Source organism: Magnolia sinica, chromosome 12 (assembly GCF_029962835.1).
Source record: "Magnolia sinica isolate HGM2019 chromosome 12, MsV1, whole genome shotgun sequence".
NCBI lineage: Eukaryota > Viridiplantae > Streptophyta > Magnoliopsida > Magnoliales > Magnoliaceae > Magnolia > Magnolia sinica.
In genome coordinates this window covers 27,893,106-27,907,506 of record NC_080584.1, presented here as the reverse complement: position 1 = coordinate 27,907,506, position 14,401 = coordinate 27,893,106, and the positions used below count along the sequence as shown (strand labels likewise).

Sequence of the window (14,401 nt, the reverse complement as noted above, 5' to 3'; positions counted from 1 at the left end):
ATCAGATTGAAAAAATTCAAAGAAATTGTATAAAAAATAAATAAATAAATAAATACAAAACTGTTAGTAAGCTAGGGTAAGAAATATGAATAGGAGAAGAAACTGTTTTGATAGAGGAAAAGTATCTAAAGAATCCAATGCATCTAACACAATTTAAAGTAAATAGAAAAAGGAGCAGAAACTTGTTTGACATAGGGATCAATGTATATTGAATTCAATGGTTTAAAATTCAGGTGGGTGTGGGGATCTAAGCATCAATGTTCTGTCGGATCTCTGCCATCTCAGTCTCATTGGCTGAAATACTTCCATAATTCTCATGTTGCTTGAACCAAAACGACCGTGCAGTCGTAATAATTCGATCCTTGAAATAGAAAATCGCAGCCACCAAGAACAGTGCCCCCGGAAGAATAGTAAGGATAAGCAGCCTGAATTTGCTCTTCGGAAGTAGAAGGTATATTCCAAAGCTTATAGCATAAGTTCCTGATACGACTGCAAGAGACATGAAACCGTAGGAAAAAGTACAGGGAAACTTGCAGAAGATGGAATTCATGAGCATAATTATACCCGAGAGCAATGAGGTATAAAGTAACCACATACCGGCTTCATAGAAAGCCATGTGGTTGGAAATTTGGTTATTGTTTCCAAGAAGACCCATGAAGGCAATGATCGCACCAGCAGAGAATCCAATCACAACCCAGGAAAGGCTTAATTCTGTCATATTCACATTCACATTCTCTGTTTGTGGTGAAGATGCCCTCGCTGGCGTTTCTCTTTGGGCCACATTATCTGATTGTGTTTGTCTAGTATCAATCTCTGGTAATGATTGTGGGTTGGGCCCACGCACTGGCTGTGTCCCATTTCCAGAATTAGTTCTCTGTTCATTACACAAAAAAGTAGAATTATGTTTCAGATTCTTCTACGTAAAGATGTCGAGTTAGAAATTAAGCAAACAAATATTAGATGTACTCATGTATGGTGTATCATCTACCTCTGGCGTATGATTTCCGGGGGTCCCTTCCAGACGTGTATCGTTGGAACATGCTTGAGGAAGTAGACAATCAGTTTCCTGTGTATCATTAATTTCAATTTGTTCACCAATTGTAAACATGGACTAAAAAAAGTTTTCAACACATGAGATGTCAAAATTTTAGCCTAAATTTCTACTTTCAAAGAATTATAATTGGACTTTCTTTCAATTCTGTTGAGTTTTCTTTCAAAAATAAATAAATAAATAGAACAAAAGAGGGGGGGGGGGGGGGGGGGTGGGCTTGTGGGTTTTAGTGATTGTTGGTGATCATTGGATTGTGAATCATGGTAACTATTGGTGACATCTTTCGAAGTTGAAATTATGGTGGAGAGTAGGCATTTAAATGAAAGTCACATTTTCCTTTCATGAAAGGGGCTCTAAGTATCCCTTACTGCTATACAAAAACCCATATTTAAGTTATTCCAACACATAACAACTCCAGCAATCTATTATCTTTAACTTTTTCTTTGCCAATTTGCAGAAATTTCAATGAGTTTATAAATAGAAAAGAATTTAACAATTAAACTACAAAAATAAAGAAGTCACGGATGTATATTACAAAAGTGTAAGGCCCGTATTCTAGACCGTACTATTGCTTAGACTCCCGCGATTCTCCCTGTCGAATTCCGGCACCCCGCGATCTGTAATCGGCATTTGCGTGGGACTCTGAGTCGCATCCTGTCAACCTAAGTCGATTCAACCCGAGACTTGTACCCTAGCGACCACACCATCGCCGCAGTTCCAATGCCAAGCTCTTCCTAAAGAGAGCCAAGTGTGGCCCACTCCCTACCACCCAATCTCCCACCCTAGCTATCCATACTTCATCAACCTCCATCAAAGAGAGAGCTTAAGAGCTTAGCATTCTAAGGAGCCAAGAAGGAGCAAAATCGGTTGGTGTTCATAGCTTTAAATCTTATTTTTTTTAGTTAAGGCCCATATGATTTGGGACCCATCTTGATGTATGCAATGTAGCATAGAAGGGAGCTCATAGTGGCGGAGCTCCCTCCATCACCGCTCGTCTCTCTCTCTCTCTCTCTCTCTCTCTCTCTCTCTCTCTCTCTCTCTCTTCCCTATTTTGCGGCCCACCATGATGCATGAATTTTATCTACGCCGTCCATGTGATGGGCCCACCTTACTGGACTGTCCAGTGGACGGTCTTGCTACCTATTCGTCTGGACAGGCCCAGATGAAGAGAACATATATATCAGCTTAAATCCAAAGCTGGTGGGCCCCACACGTGTGGACCCACCTTAATTTATGTGATGTATACCCACACCGTCCAGGCTTTGGATGGTGGATCCCTTCATGATGTATATGTTGTATCCACCCGTCCGTCCGTGGACCCATTTACATGGCCCACCTTATGGACAGGGACATCCAACTCGTCCAGGGCAGGACCGGCTGTGATGTAAGTGTTTAATCCATATTGTCCAGTCCTTGGGCGAGGACTGGACTCCACATCAATGTATGTATTATATCCATACTGTCCATTTTTCCTAGACGGTGGAGCCCACCAGCGTGTGAAATCCACACCGCCCAATTATCTGGGACGGTGGGACCCGCCCTACACGTATTGCACGTGTGGGGTGTAGGGCCTACCATGATGGATGTGCCTTACATCCAGGCCATCCGTCCAGCGTACCTGGATGCTGGACGCTGGAGCTTTTCAAAAAAAAATAATAAATAACTAATATAATATATATGATATTATATGATGGGCCCACGTGGGACCCACCTGCTATGGCAACAGATTAGCTGATGTATCTCACATCAGCTATATAGCTATTGTAGTGATGTCACCGAGTTCTATGGGGCCTGCCATGATTTATGTGGTAATCCACACCGTCTAGACAGATGGGATGGTGGGACCCACCTCTATGTATGTGTTCATCATACTGTCCATCTGGATGTTGGCCCCACCCACCATTTAGCTGTTGTATTAACGTCAGCATGTTCAATGTATCTGATCATGTGGTACGTGTTATATCAACACCGTGCATCCGTGGGACCCACCATGCTGTATCTGTTTCATCAACACCATCCAACAAGGACGGTGGGATCCACCGTGATGTATATATTTGTCCAGCACCGTCCACACGTGGACAGTGGGACCCACATGAGGTAAATGTTTTATCTACACCGTTCGCCTGACGGGCCCACCGTTGATGTATTTGTTTTATATCCAAACCGTCCCTTTTTAGACGTGTAGCCCATCTTGATGTATATGTTTTATCCACGCCGTCCAGTCCGCTGGATGTGCGGCTCACCTTGATATACATGTTGTACATCCATGTTGTTCATCTGGTGCGCCCATTTAGAAGGTGTAGGGCCCACCTGCTGTATATAGGGCCTACCTGTTGCATGTGAGGCCCACCAGCGGTATGTGTAGGCCACCTTGAGGCCCATGGGACATGGCCCATTGTAATGTATTTGAGGCCCAAGTATGAGGCCCATTGTGATTTATTTGAGGCCCATGAGTGAGGCCCATTATGATGTATTTGAGGCCCAAGTATGAGGCCCAATGTGATCTATATGAGGCCCATGAGTGAGGCCCAATGCGATGCATAGAAAGCCCTTGTTGAGGCCCAATGTGATGTATATGAGGCCCATTGTGATGTATGAGACCCCTTGTGTAAGGCCCATTATGACCATATTAGGCCCATTATGATTGTATGAGGCCCATTGAGATTATATGTCCCATTGTGATGGTATGAGGCCCATTGAGGTTGTATGTGGCCCATTGTGATTGTATGAGGCCCGTTGTGATTGTATGAGGCCCATTGTGATTTTATGAGGCCCTTTCCCCATTGTAAGTTAGATTCTATGGCGGGTCGTACTCTAGGTGCAATGGTGGTTAATTTTCCACATTGCAAACCTCTCTAGAGCCCATTATCAAGCCCATTTCCATCTTCTCTTATTAGGCTATCCCAAACCGTTGGGCCCACCTTGATGTTAGTGATACCAATTGGGCTACCTAAACCGTTGGGCCCCCCATTGAGATGGTGCCTTACACCATGCCTTGTAGAATTACCCACACCTTGGAGCTCACCTTGTGTATATATTGGACCCTATAGGGAAGTCTAGTTTATTATGCAATAGAGAAGGTAAGGAAGCCAACCTATTGTACTTAGACTCGGCTCTGCCCTCGGTGGGGGATATTGTGATGCTCCATCACTGTTGCACACGTGGGCAGGCACGTGTGGGCGGACACTGATGTGGGCGGGGCCTAAGGGCTTGGGCGAGCTACCAATGATTGGCAGGCTACTGTGCACACAGTGAAGGCAAAACTTTGTCCTACATCGGAAGCATCGTCCGACGTTATGGTGACTATAAGTTGGATTCCTTCCTTAACTGTTGTGACACGTTTTAAATCACTGAGATTCAGCAAAGCAGTCTATATCACCCCTTGCCGTAGATGGAAGGATATGCAGTATAAGGTTTGGTGTATCCTCTGTTTAGAGCCTATCTTGATATTTGGACTAGATCTGCCGTCCTTCTGTGGACCCCATCATTTTTTTGTATGTTGTGAGGGATGATTGATTAAAGCATATGCCATTGGGCAGACATTTTTCTGGGACTCCTTGTGAGACAGAGTTGCCCCGACATAATCGCGCAATACATGCAGGTTTGATGCATGGCCAAGATACGGCTGACGGTATTCGTTAACTCTTCAGGATTTGTATATTGCATTATACCCTCAGTATATGATATTTGGCCTACTATGTTTTCGCATTGCATATCTGATCTACATTGCTTCCTCAGTATATGATATTGGCTTATTATGTTTTTACATCGCATAGCCTGGATATGGCTGGTAGTATTTATGAACTTACTAGTATGTTTCCACATTACTTTGGTATTTCACACTTACCTTGCACACACACTTGCACCACCCTCTAAGCTTTCTATAAGCTTATGCATGATAGATGTGTGCAGATAGCGTTAGGTCGCAACAGCGTTGAGCTTGGAGCATGCAGCTATCTTCTGGAGCTTTGATTATCGATATACGTATTTTTCCTTCAGCATTATAATCAACTGTTTATATTAGTGGATATGTGATGATGATGTTACCTTTGTGATTTGGGTAAACTTGTGGTTATGCTTCTTACGAGATAAATGTGCGTTGAAAAATTCTCCTTGTAGGATCTCAGGATCGGAATCTGGCGTATGGGCATTAGGAGCTAAGATTGGGGTACTCGGAGGTTGTCGGCATTGGATTCGGTGATCAGGAATTCTGTGAGCCCGGTTTCCGAGTTTAGAGTGTGACAAAAAGTAAGTTCGGAGTATAAATTTTCGATTTTATAGATCAAAGCCTACATTTATTTGGTTTAAGCGAGGAAGCTTATTGTATCCTAGAGGTACATTTACTATAAACATTTTCCAAACTAATTTAACAACCAGTAGAGTGATAGTGACATTAAAGCTGAAATTGCGATAATGACCGCTTTAGTTGAAGTGGAATATGCCAATATGTCCTAGAGGGGGGTGAATAGGACTTTTTAGTATTTTATGATATTTTAAAATCCTTCTAATCTTATCTTGAGAAAATATGCATGTATCACGAGTTCTACAAAGTAACCCTAATGGCTTCCAAGCCAAATAGAGGATCCAGTCATAAAACTATTTGAAAGATAAACAACATGCAAATCATAGTTTATGATGAAAGTGACTATGAGTGAGGTGTGATCTTAGATAATTAGATATGAAATCAATTAAGGAAATTACACAAGCAGTAGAGGACAACAACAATCTCAAACATAGTTATTTTTATAGTGGTTCGACTACTTGTCTACTCCACTTCCGGTGGATGCACTCAACCCTTAAGTGTACCGGATCTCACTAACGGAGGTTTCACAACAGGTTCACCTCAAACCGGAGGTTTTAAATCAGGTTCACCTCTTACCAGTACAACCTACACTTAGGCTGACACAACGTGTCTACACGACACACTTTATGCTCCCATCAACAAGGGTCAACACATAGCACCCGACTTTTAGGCCACACTAGCCAATGATCCACATAAGGAACCTCAATGGAGGTTTCGCAACAAGTTCACCTCAAACCAGAGGTTTTACAATAAGTTTACCTCTAACCAGTTTATGCTCTCCACAAAGCAAGGGTCAATACAAAGCACCCCCATATACACTCTCGCCAGAGGCCTCCTATGAAGACTTGCAAGGGGTGAGAAACATCTTAAACCCAATCCTCCAGAAGGAATGATCACAAGGGTCTTCTGAACTCTAATGACTTACAAATAAGTAGATGAGCCCTATTCAGTGCGTTAATAAAGATCTCCTCCTTTGATGACGAAGAATCTTCAGCTTCCTTGAACTGCAACTTTGAAGATGTACCAATACATGGCGACGGGTTGGGTCAAGGTTATGATGGAATCCGACTTTATTAAATATTTTCCTATAAGAGAGATAGAGCGATTCCAATCATCTATGCATTCAAGGCTTCCCAGTTTAATGATTTGTCATTAAGGTAGTAGCTACAAAATCCTTGAATGCGGAAGTTCATTCGCCAATCCACTCTATTGAATGTCAATGATGAGGGTGGATTGGAGGATGAATTTCCATGAGAGAAAAAGCTTAGGGTATATGATCTAGGGTTAAATACACAAAAGTACTCTTTATTTTCTCTACCAAACAACTAAGGGCAAGCTCTCATTAAATAGGCAAAAGGTTCCAATGGATATAAAATGATCACATTTTTAACAGAGTTCTGTATCATCGAGCATATACTTTCGATAGCATCGACTAGCCACTCGATGACACGAACTCAACCATCAAACGCTTTTAAAAATCTTTTGCCAACTGGTCGAGGAAATCAAATGGGTATCGATGTCATCGGATTTTGAACTCCGATTTCATCGATACTAGGTTCGATTCCTCGACATTTGAAAATGTGAGAGCAATTTGCCTTTGAAATATTTCAGGTAAATGATATGATCGAGCATCACTTGATATCATTGGAATTTGAATATCGACGATATCGAGGATAGTGTCGATTCATCAATAATTCTAAGGAATTCTCCTTTAAACTTGCTGGATAGTTTGTGTCCATATTCGATGACATCGACCATGCCTCGATATGATCGATATTTAAATATCGATTTTATCGAGTGACCCTCGATCTAAGAAAAAACAACTGAAAAACTTACTGGATAGAAATATGTCCTAATCCGATATCATTGAAGGGCTTCTAATATCATCGAGATTTGAATTCCGAGAATGTCAAGGAGCTCTTCGATATATCGAGGATTACATGATTTGCCTTAGCAGAACTTTGGACACAACAGACCTAATGTCGATTTTATCGAGTCTACTCGATGGACTCGAGATTCAGATTTCTATGATATCTAACTGTCTATCAATACATCGATAATTCCGTCTAGAGATCTTTGTGGTTGCTGGACATCTTATGTCCTCTTTTCGATAATATTGAGTGAGCTTCGAGGACATCGACAACAGGGTTCAATTTCATTGAACCATGTGTCGATAAATCGACAAAGGTAGAAAACTTAAAGATTTTCCTATTTTTTTAAAAAAAAGTTTTTTAGCCAAAAACCTTAGGGAGCTCTATTTAATTTTAGTGGTTTTAATTACCTAGTGTTTTGGGACATGGGATGTGAGGTTAAGATTTACCTGTGGCAAGTTCAAGCACACATCCATTTGAGGCAAATGCTTGATCAATCTTCCTATGGGGGTCCTCTATCTGGCTGACTCAACGATCACGCTAATTGTTAAACCAGGGCACTTTCAGAAGCATGCCTTAAGCCTATCTTTAAGTGTTTATCTTTGTTTCTACCTCTTGTATATGCCTCTCTTATTTCAATTTTAAGGCGATATAATGAGTTCTTCTATAGGCCATCCTGACATCACTTGAATAACAATGTTTGGCAGCTTAAATTTTCTTCGATAGCAATCATGGGTATATCTTTTTATCACATCACTCAAGTTAGACCATGTGTTTATTGAAGATTCTCCTGCACCACCTTTCAACATCACTCAAGTTAGACCATGTGCTTATTGAAGATTCTCCTGCACCACCTTCCAACAATGATATAGGGGTACAAGTTTAAAAGTGATAAGAATGGGTGTGTAATGATTACCGATGCAAGGGTCACATCTTTAACACATTATCCAATTCATTATATGTTATCTACCGCTTTATGATAAGCATTGCTAGCTAAGTACATATCAGAGGATGAAGGTGATAAAAAATCCTTAAAAGTCGATTCTTAGAATTTTGATGAAAGACTTCTCCTCTATCAAGTTCATGAGTTACCATCTTTATCCAATTGATTCTTGCTGATGTCACTAATCTTGGCAAATCTTTTCAAGTATCAATAATTATAGCCAAACTACCAACTAGATGGAAAGATACTAAGAAATCTCTAAAATAAAAAATTGAGAAAATATCTTTAGAGGATCTCTTGATGTTTTTTTTTTTTTTTTTAATTAAAGAGAAATCTAGGCTTTATGACAAAAAGGAAGAACAACAAGATCCTCTAGTTAAGGCTAACCTAGTTGAGAATGGTATAAATCGTGAATCAGAAAAGACACGTTTGAAGAAAGAAGACAAATTCAAACTCAATAAACAAAGGTTGAAAATGAATACATCCAAGAAAGGTCCATCCTTTTTCCATAAAATTTCAAGTTATTTTAAGAAAGATAGTCGTAAGTATGAAAAGAATGCAAGAAAATAAAAGGCAAGTCAATATAGCAAAAAGCATGAATTTGGTAGTGGTCATCTTTAAGGCAAGTATGATGAATGACGATGTTAAATGGTGGGTACACTCTAATGCGACTAAACATGATAGTGAGGAATGATCAAGAACTATATATAAGAAATGTCTCTACAGTATAAGGTTGTAAGAAAAGGAAAACTAGCCTACTAACTAAGTTTGGCTTCAGAATTTTTTAATCTAATAAGTTGATTTTTTCAAAAAAAAAAAATGCAATATATGCAAGGAAGGATTCTGTATTCAATGAAATATTAAAGTTAAACCTTATAAATGAAAAATTCTTCTTTTTTTGATACGCTTGATTTATTTTATAGATTCTCTAGAGATGTATAAAAAATAAGAAAAGAGAAAAGGAGAGAGAGAGAGAGAAGAAAATGTAGGGTAAAGGTTGCATTTCCTTACCCTTTTATCTTTTATTTTAAGTTTAAAATATAAGAAATGAAAAAGGATTGCCTTTACTACATATCGAAATACTAAAATGATCAAGAAATAAGTGGGCCATAGGCCCATAATTAACCAAATCCAAGTGGGTTGTAGGCCCATCGCCAACCTTTAAAACTACCCCTCAAGTTGGAGCGTAAATGTCTTGCATATTCAACTTAGAAACAAGTTTGTCGAACTAAAATTTTTTAAGAGCCTTGGTGCATAAACTTGCAATTTGATTGTGAGATGAAATATATGATGTGTAGATATGCCTTTTAGATATCTTATCTCAAATGAAATGGAAATCTATTTCTATATGTTTTGTTCTCTCATAACAAATAGGATTATTGGCAATATGTATTGTAGCTTGATTGTTGCAATGTAAAGACATTGGAACCTGAACTTCGAATCATATAAGCTCACAAGTTTCATATGCCATTGATCTATATTCAACTTCAATGCTTGACTTGGTAAATACATTTTATTTCTTACATTTTCAAATTACCACTTTATTGGCTAGGAATGTACAATAACTTGTAGTCAACTTTTTATCATGGCTTAACCCAGGATCATCTACAAATAACTTAATACCTGAAAATCCTCATAATTATTGTAGATGTGTATCTTTAGACTTTGCATGAATTAACTTACAACACTGAATGAAAAAGAAAAATCAGGTTTGGTGATAGTCAAATAGATAAGTTCGTCAACAAGCCTTTTATACATACTAGGGTCTTTTTACAATTCTCCTTTCTTAGTTTCAAGTTTAAGAGAAAGATTCATTCATGTATCAACTCGTTTAACACCCAACATTCTTGTCTCTTTCAGTAAGTCACGCTTATATTTTCTCTGAGATAAATTTATCCCAAAATTTGTTCATACCACTAGAAATATTGAAGAAGACTAAGATTTTTAATTTGAAACTGAGTATGAAGATATGAACCTTAAATTTTTAATCTCTCATTTTTGTCACCAGTCACTATAATATCAATTAGTGTACCGATTTGTGTACCTTGTTTGTCAATCACATGAGTCTGTATATCATGTAGTCGATTGAGCTCTTAGAAATTGAAGATCGAAGATGTAAGTGGACATGAGCATCAAGGAGCAAAGAACAGGTATATGATGTGTTTTTGCTTTTGGTGACCCTAACCCTTGAACATCTAGATGATCTTAGCCTTATAGTAAACCTTGTTAATCATCCCTTAGCTTTAAAAGCTTAATTAGAAAATGATAAGTAAGGTCGGAAGAGGTGCAGAGCTGTTGTGAAATCATATGCCCAAAATAACAGTCTTCAAGTGGTTCTCAATCCCATTGACAAGTTGTCGATAGGACTTGGTGGAATTAAATGACCACTCGATCAGATCAAAGAATGAGTCCAACAACCAAACAAATAATTTTTAAATTTTCTCGATGAGATCCATAGATGGTCAATCCTATCAAAGTACCTTCGATCTCATTGAAGGCTCTTTCAATCCTATCGACAAAGCCTTAACTAGCCATTTTATAGCCATTACAAATTAGTTTCTTAAAAAAGGGTATTCAGTTCATGGAAAAAATGATAAATTTTCTATGTAATAGAAGCTTGGGTGATTCCATGTTCATATCTCTCATCGTGATACTCTAAACCAATGAGTTCCAAGTCATCTTCATTGATAATAAAACTCTTATAAGGAATCTAACATCCACTTTGAAGATGTTCTTGAACTCCACCATTCTCTAAATATTAAACCTAGCCTTTATTAGTATATCATTTGTCTAAACACTCTAGAAGACTCATCTAAGTGAATCTCTTAGGATAATAACCTTCCATTAGTTATATGAGATTTCACCAACTTCTCATCACTATGGTCACATCAAAGGAGCGTCGCATGCAAAGAATTTGATCTTGGAGATGAAGAATTAGAAATGCATCAGCATTAACGATCGGGAGAGAAAATAGAAGTTTATCAACGCACGGAAGAGTATCGATCAAGCAATCTGAGAAGGTGCTACAAAAGTGGATCAATCCGATAAGTTATCGAATTGTGAAAGTCCACACACTCCTTTTGTAGGATTGAATATAGATTTTGTAACCCAAACTGTGTAGGTTGTTGTGAATGACTATATCGCCACCAATATAAGTGAGTACGAATGTAAGTCCTTGTGTAGGCCATGGGTAAGTCCTTATGTAGGCCACTGACATGGGTATATACATGGTAAGTCCGTGCGTAAGCCATCGACATGGGTGAGTACATGGGTAAGTCCTTATGTACGCCACTGGCAGTAGTGTACACTTGTAAAGGATAGAGGTGAACCTGATTCCGAACTTTCAATAGTTCAATCTAATACACTCATGGAGTGAGTGCATCCATCGGTGGTAGAGTAGGAAAATTGAACCACTATACATGCTTGTGTTTGAGATTATCTTTTGAACATGTTTTAAATTATTCTTATATAATTGATTAGTGAATTATATGTATGCATGATTAAATGAATACTAAGAGTTAATAGTTAGCACATCCCACACACATATGTACACTATCATATATAGACTAGGTGCTTAAATAATATATCCATTGCAGTTTATGTGATTGGATTCTCTACTGGATTGGAAGTCTTAAAGTTAATTGGCATATTATTTTAAGTAAGCAATTATATATTATTGGTAAAAAAAATAGTTGGTCTTAATCATCTCCCTATAGGACATAGCCTTCATTCTACAGCTCCACCAAGCTTTTATGCGTAACTGTGGTATCCTATATTATCACATAATTTCAGTTGGTATCAGAGTAGATAGCTCTTGAAGGACTTAATCACCTTGAGTTGATCCAAGGGGCTTCAAAATGAATTATACCAAAGAGGGGTGTGCCATCACACGACTACTATATTTTGACAGGTCTAACTACACTTATTAGAAGTCTAGGATAAGGGTCTTTCTAAGATCTATTGACCTTATGGTTTGGATTATTGTTGAATAAGGATGAACTATGCCCATGAAACAAGTTGTGGTTAATGGTAGAATCATTAGAACTTTTAAAGATAAATCAAAATGGAGTGTTAATGAGTGCGCACAGTGTACCTATGGTGACAAAGCTCTCAATTTTATTTACTACGTGATTTTCCTCGATGAGTTTAAATATATTTATACATGTGAAATGGGTAAAGAAGTGTGTGATATATTGGAAGTCTTCCATAAGAGAACTATCACAGTAAAATATTAGAATGAAAGAGTCTAAAACTTTCATGTAATTTTATTCTAAACTTAATGATATTTGCAATTCCATGGGGGGTCTACAAGAGAACAGTTTGATCAATACCAAAGTTGAAGTGTATAATTGATTAATAGGGTTACGAGTCTTAAAGTGAGCTTAATTTAAATCCTTCAATAATAAAATACGACACACTTATGGGTTAAGTGCGTCTATTGGGAGTGGAGTACGGAAACCAAACCAATATATATGCTTGTATTTGGGATTGCTATTTAAGCACTTATTTAATTATGCGTATGTAATTAATTGATGAATTATATATATGATGAGATGAATGTTAGGATTTGATAGTTGTCATATCTCACTCACACATGTACACTATCATGTTTATAGATTAGTTGCTTCATAAGAATATGATTTATAACCTATGTAATTGGACCTTCTATTTGCTTGGAAGCCGTGCATTTAATTTTCTTAGTTTAATGAAAAATTAGTTAAAATAAGCAATTGTGGATTTAAAAGGCATAATTTTTAATTGTTCCTATTTACACCTCCCCTCATAACCTTTATTACTTAGATCCTCCAAGCTTTTGCACACATAGCTCTTGGACCCACTATGCGCTATTTTATTTTTATTTTTACATGTAAAGGATATGTTAATTGTTAGTACATATTAGAAGTAATAAATGACACCAAAAGATTCTCACCATTTAGTCTTGACATGAAAATTATACGTGAAGTTAATATGATTCTAAGTATCATGCTAGTGAGAAACAAGAATTGTATAATTCCATCTCAAACACATTATATCGAAAAGATACTAAGAAACTTTAATCATTATGGTAAAAATCACGTTTTTACTCATTTTGATTCTAACATTTAGTTAGTTTGAAATGAAGGTTATAGTGTATCTTAGTTTAATTATTCTAAGGTAATAAGTAGTTTAGTGCATACCATGATATCTCTTTGACCTAATATTGCATTTAAAGTAGATAAATTAAGTAAGTTTACCAATAATCTAAGTTTAGATATTAGAATGTTGTTTCTAAAGAACTTAGATACTTGAAGGAAATAATTAACTATATCCTACACTTTTCTGGTTACTCTATTGCGCTTGAAGGGTATAGTGATGTAAGTTGGATCACACTCTAATGAATCCAAGTCCACCAATGGATTAATATTTTCAGTTGGAGGAGCCATTGTTTCTTAAGGATCCAAGAAATAAACTTGTATATCTTATTATTTCATAGAATATAAATTCATAGCTTTGGTGGCTAATGATAAAGAAGCAGAATGGTTGTAAAATATATTATTAGAGATATCATTATTTGCAAGGCCTTTGTTACTTCTATCTATCCACTATGATGGTGAAGTGACGTTATCTAAGATATATAACAAGACTCGCAATGGAAAATCTAAACATATCAATGTAAGACTCCATTTTTTTATAGTAATTATGTGGTGATGGCATTTTAACAGTATAGTATACACTCTAGAATCTAATATACCCATTTACCAAGGAACTAGCAAGGGATGTTGTTAGTAAAATATCGAGAGAAATGAGACTTACCCTAATTTTATAGACACTAAATAGGAAAATTGCTAATTTATTTTAATAAATTAAATGCACAAATTATTTATACGAAGTAGCTAAAGTAGCATTGTACATTTTCTTATCCATTTCATTCTTGAATGTATTTATAGTGTTTGGTACCTATAATGATTAAAAGGAAGATGAATTTTTTTTCATAGTAAGTCTTTTCAATGATGTTATTCTTTAAAGGGTATTGATAATGATTCACCTATATGAGTACTAAAAGTGGGGCCGCTTCCTGATGTTTGAAAGTTTTAGCTTCTCTCTTAAACTTATGAATATAGGACTAACTAAAATGCAACTAATTTTTTTTTATTAATTTTAGAGCACATATCAATTAAAATATATGTATGTGTGACAAGTTCAGTTGTGTCATATAGACTAGTTAGTTCAAGACCATAGTCACTAAGAATTTT

At 37.2% G+C, this 14,401-nt stretch overlaps 1 protein-coding gene across 10 annotated transcripts in view; it reads right to left on the bottom strand.

Moving 5' to 3' along the window:
• Window positions 1–9: 9 nt before the first annotated feature.
• LOC131221158 (uncharacterized) overlaps window positions 10–14,401 on the bottom strand; it is a 32,671-nt gene continuing 18,279 nt past the window's right edge. For 9 of the 10 annotated variants that reach the window (XM_058216311.1, XM_058216310.1, XM_058216309.1 and 6 more), the window contains 2 exons: window positions 989–1,066; window positions 10–874 (listed from right to left, as the gene is read on the bottom strand). In XM_058216311.1, coding sequence (XP_058072294.1) covers window positions 248–874; window positions 989–1,066 — 705 coding nt within the window. In that variant the 3' untranslated portion in view covers window positions 10–247. The remainder of the gene's footprint in view (window positions 875–988; window positions 1,067–14,401) is intronic. The other variant, XM_058216318.1, reaches the window with a different exon arrangement.